Source organism: Nerophis lumbriciformis, linkage group LG26 (assembly GCF_033978685.3).
Source record: "Nerophis lumbriciformis linkage group LG26, RoL_Nlum_v2.1, whole genome shotgun sequence".
NCBI classification, from domain to species: Eukaryota; Metazoa; Chordata; class Actinopteri; order Syngnathiformes; family Syngnathidae; genus Nerophis; species Nerophis lumbriciformis.
The window spans coordinates 9,447,501-9,449,841 of record NC_084573.2 but is presented as its reverse complement, the minus strand read 5'-3'; the positions used below and the strand labels follow the sequence as shown (position 1 = coordinate 9,449,841).

The following is a 2,341-nucleotide window of genomic DNA, read 5'->3' as shown; positions in this document are numbered from 1 at the left end:
ATTAAACAATACATTTTTCGACACTGAATTTTTAAACACTGAATTTTCATACAATTAATTTTGAAAAACACGCATTTTGCCAACACATTTTTTTCAATGAAATTGTCAGTATAATTCAATGCAAAAAAATTGAGTTCATAAACTCAATGTCAAAAAACAACTTTCGTAATAAAGAAATGCACCTCCACACCGGCCCTATGGTTAAGACACAAACAGGTGAAGATGTGTCATGGTGAGAATGAGATAGATGAGTAGTGTGTACAAACATGCATGGATGCTATGAAAGGTGCAGGCTACAACTAGTAGAGAGGAAGAAAGAGGACACCAACAAACAAGAGTGTCGTCAGAGAAGATAGTTTGATTGTTGGAGAAGACGACTTGCTCTCTGGTCTGGTGTAAATGTAAGGATGCTCCTGAAAAACGTGATTGATTTATGTTACAAAAAAAATGACTTTTCTGTCCATAAGCACACACTAAATACGTGTGTTGTTGTACCTTTGGTGGACAAATGAGTTTTGTTGGCTCAGAAAAGGTGTCGATCATCTCCTTTTCTCCTTCAGGCTGGAACTAGACAGACAAAAACATCTTTTATTTTGAAGGCTCTTTCCGATGAACTTGAACAGTGGTTTCAGTGTGACGATGAAGGAAGTTCAAATGGAGACTTAATAAAGCTTTTATGACTGACACAGGTCGACCCTGGAACAGATCATTTACTTGCATGATTTCTGGTGGGAAAAGTGTTTTTAGCGTAAAGATTGTTATGTAATACAAACCCCGTTTCCATATGAGTTGGGAAATTGTGTTAGATGTAAATATAAACGGAATACAATGATTTGCAAATCATTTTCAACCCATATTCAGTTGAATATGCTACAAAGACAACATATTTGATGTTCAAACTGATAAAAAAAATTTGTTTTGCAAATAATCACTAACTTTAGAATTTGATGCCAGCAACACGGACAAAGACGTTGGGAAAGGTGGCAATAAATACTGATAAAGTTGAGGAATGCTCATCAAACACTTATTTGGAACATCCCACAGGTGTGCAGGCTAATTGGGAACAGGTGGGTGCCATGATTGGGTATAAAAATAGATTCCATGAAATGCTCAGTCATTGACAAACAAGGATGGGGCGAGGGTCACCACTTTGTCAACAAATGCGTGAGCAAATTGTTGAACAGTTTAAGAAAAACCTTTCTCAACCAGCTATTGCAAGGAATTTAGGGATTTCACCATCTACGCTCCGTAATATCATCAAAGGGTTTCAGAGAATCTGGAGAAATCACTGCACGTAAGCAGCTAAGCCCGTGACCTTCGATCCCTCAGGCTGTACTGCATCAACAAGCGACATCAGTGTGTAAAGGATATCACCACATGGGCTCAAGAACACCTCAGAAACCCACTGTCAGTAACTACAGTTGGTCGCTACATCTGTAAATGCAAGTTAAAACTCTCCTATGCAAGGCGAAAAGCGTTTATCAACAACACCCAGAAACGCCGTCGGCTTCGCTGGGCCTGAGCTCATCTAAGATGGACTGATACAAAGTGGAAAAGTGTTCCGTGGTCGGACTAGTCCACATTTCAAATTGTTTTTGGAAACTGTGGACGTCGTGTCCTCCGGACCAAAGAGGAAAAGAACCATCCAGACTGTTATAGGCGCAAAGTTGAAAAGCCACACATAACGTACACATCTGTGAAGGCGCCATTAATGCTGAAAGGTACATACAGGTTTTGGAGCAACATATGTTGCCATCCAAGCAACGTTATCATGGACGCCCCTGCTTATTTTAGTAAGAGAATGCCAAGCCACGTGTTACAACAGCATGGTCTCATAGTAAAAGAGTGCAGGTACTAGACTGGCCTGCCTGTAGTCCAGACCTGTCTCCCATTGAAGATGAAGCCTAAAATACGACAACGGAGACCCCCGAACTGTTGAACAACTTAAGCTGTAGATCAAGCAAGAATGGGAAAGAAGTCCACCTGAAAAGCTTCAAAAATGTGTCTCCTCAGTTCCCAAACGTTTACTGAGTGTTGTTAAAAGGAAAGGCCATGTAACACAGTGGTAAAAATGCGCCTATGCCAACTTTTTTGCAATGTGTTGCTGCCATTAAATTCTAAGTTAATGATTGTAGAGGTTGCCCTCTAGTGGGTTCCTCGGACCACCACACACTGCCAGGAGAGCCCGGAATTAAGGGTATAACACTGTTTTATTTTCATAATTAGCAACCGGCTTTGGCTTTCTAGCCCAATGTCTTTTCTTACTGCGGCCGCTCATCAGCACCTCCGACTCCCACTCCAACTCCAACAATGTGTCTCGTTCCGGCTGCTGCTAATAAAG

At 41.0% G+C, this 2,341-nt stretch overlaps 1 protein-coding gene across 1 annotated transcript in view; it reads right to left on the bottom strand.

Moving 5' to 3' along the window:
* Nucleotides 1–240: 240 nt before the first annotated feature.
* The window catches only part of LOC133623928 (phospholipase B1, membrane-associated-like), a 6,876-nt gene continuing 4,775 nt past the window's right edge, over nucleotides 241–2,341 (bottom strand). The window contains exons 6-7 of the mRNA XM_061987422.2: nucleotides 496–567; nucleotides 241–413 (exon numbers count right to left, since the gene is read on the bottom strand). Coding sequence (XP_061843406.2) covers nucleotides 300–413; nucleotides 496–567 — 186 coding nt within the window. The 3' untranslated portion in view covers nucleotides 241–299. The remainder of the gene's footprint in view (nucleotides 414–495; nucleotides 568–2,341) is intronic.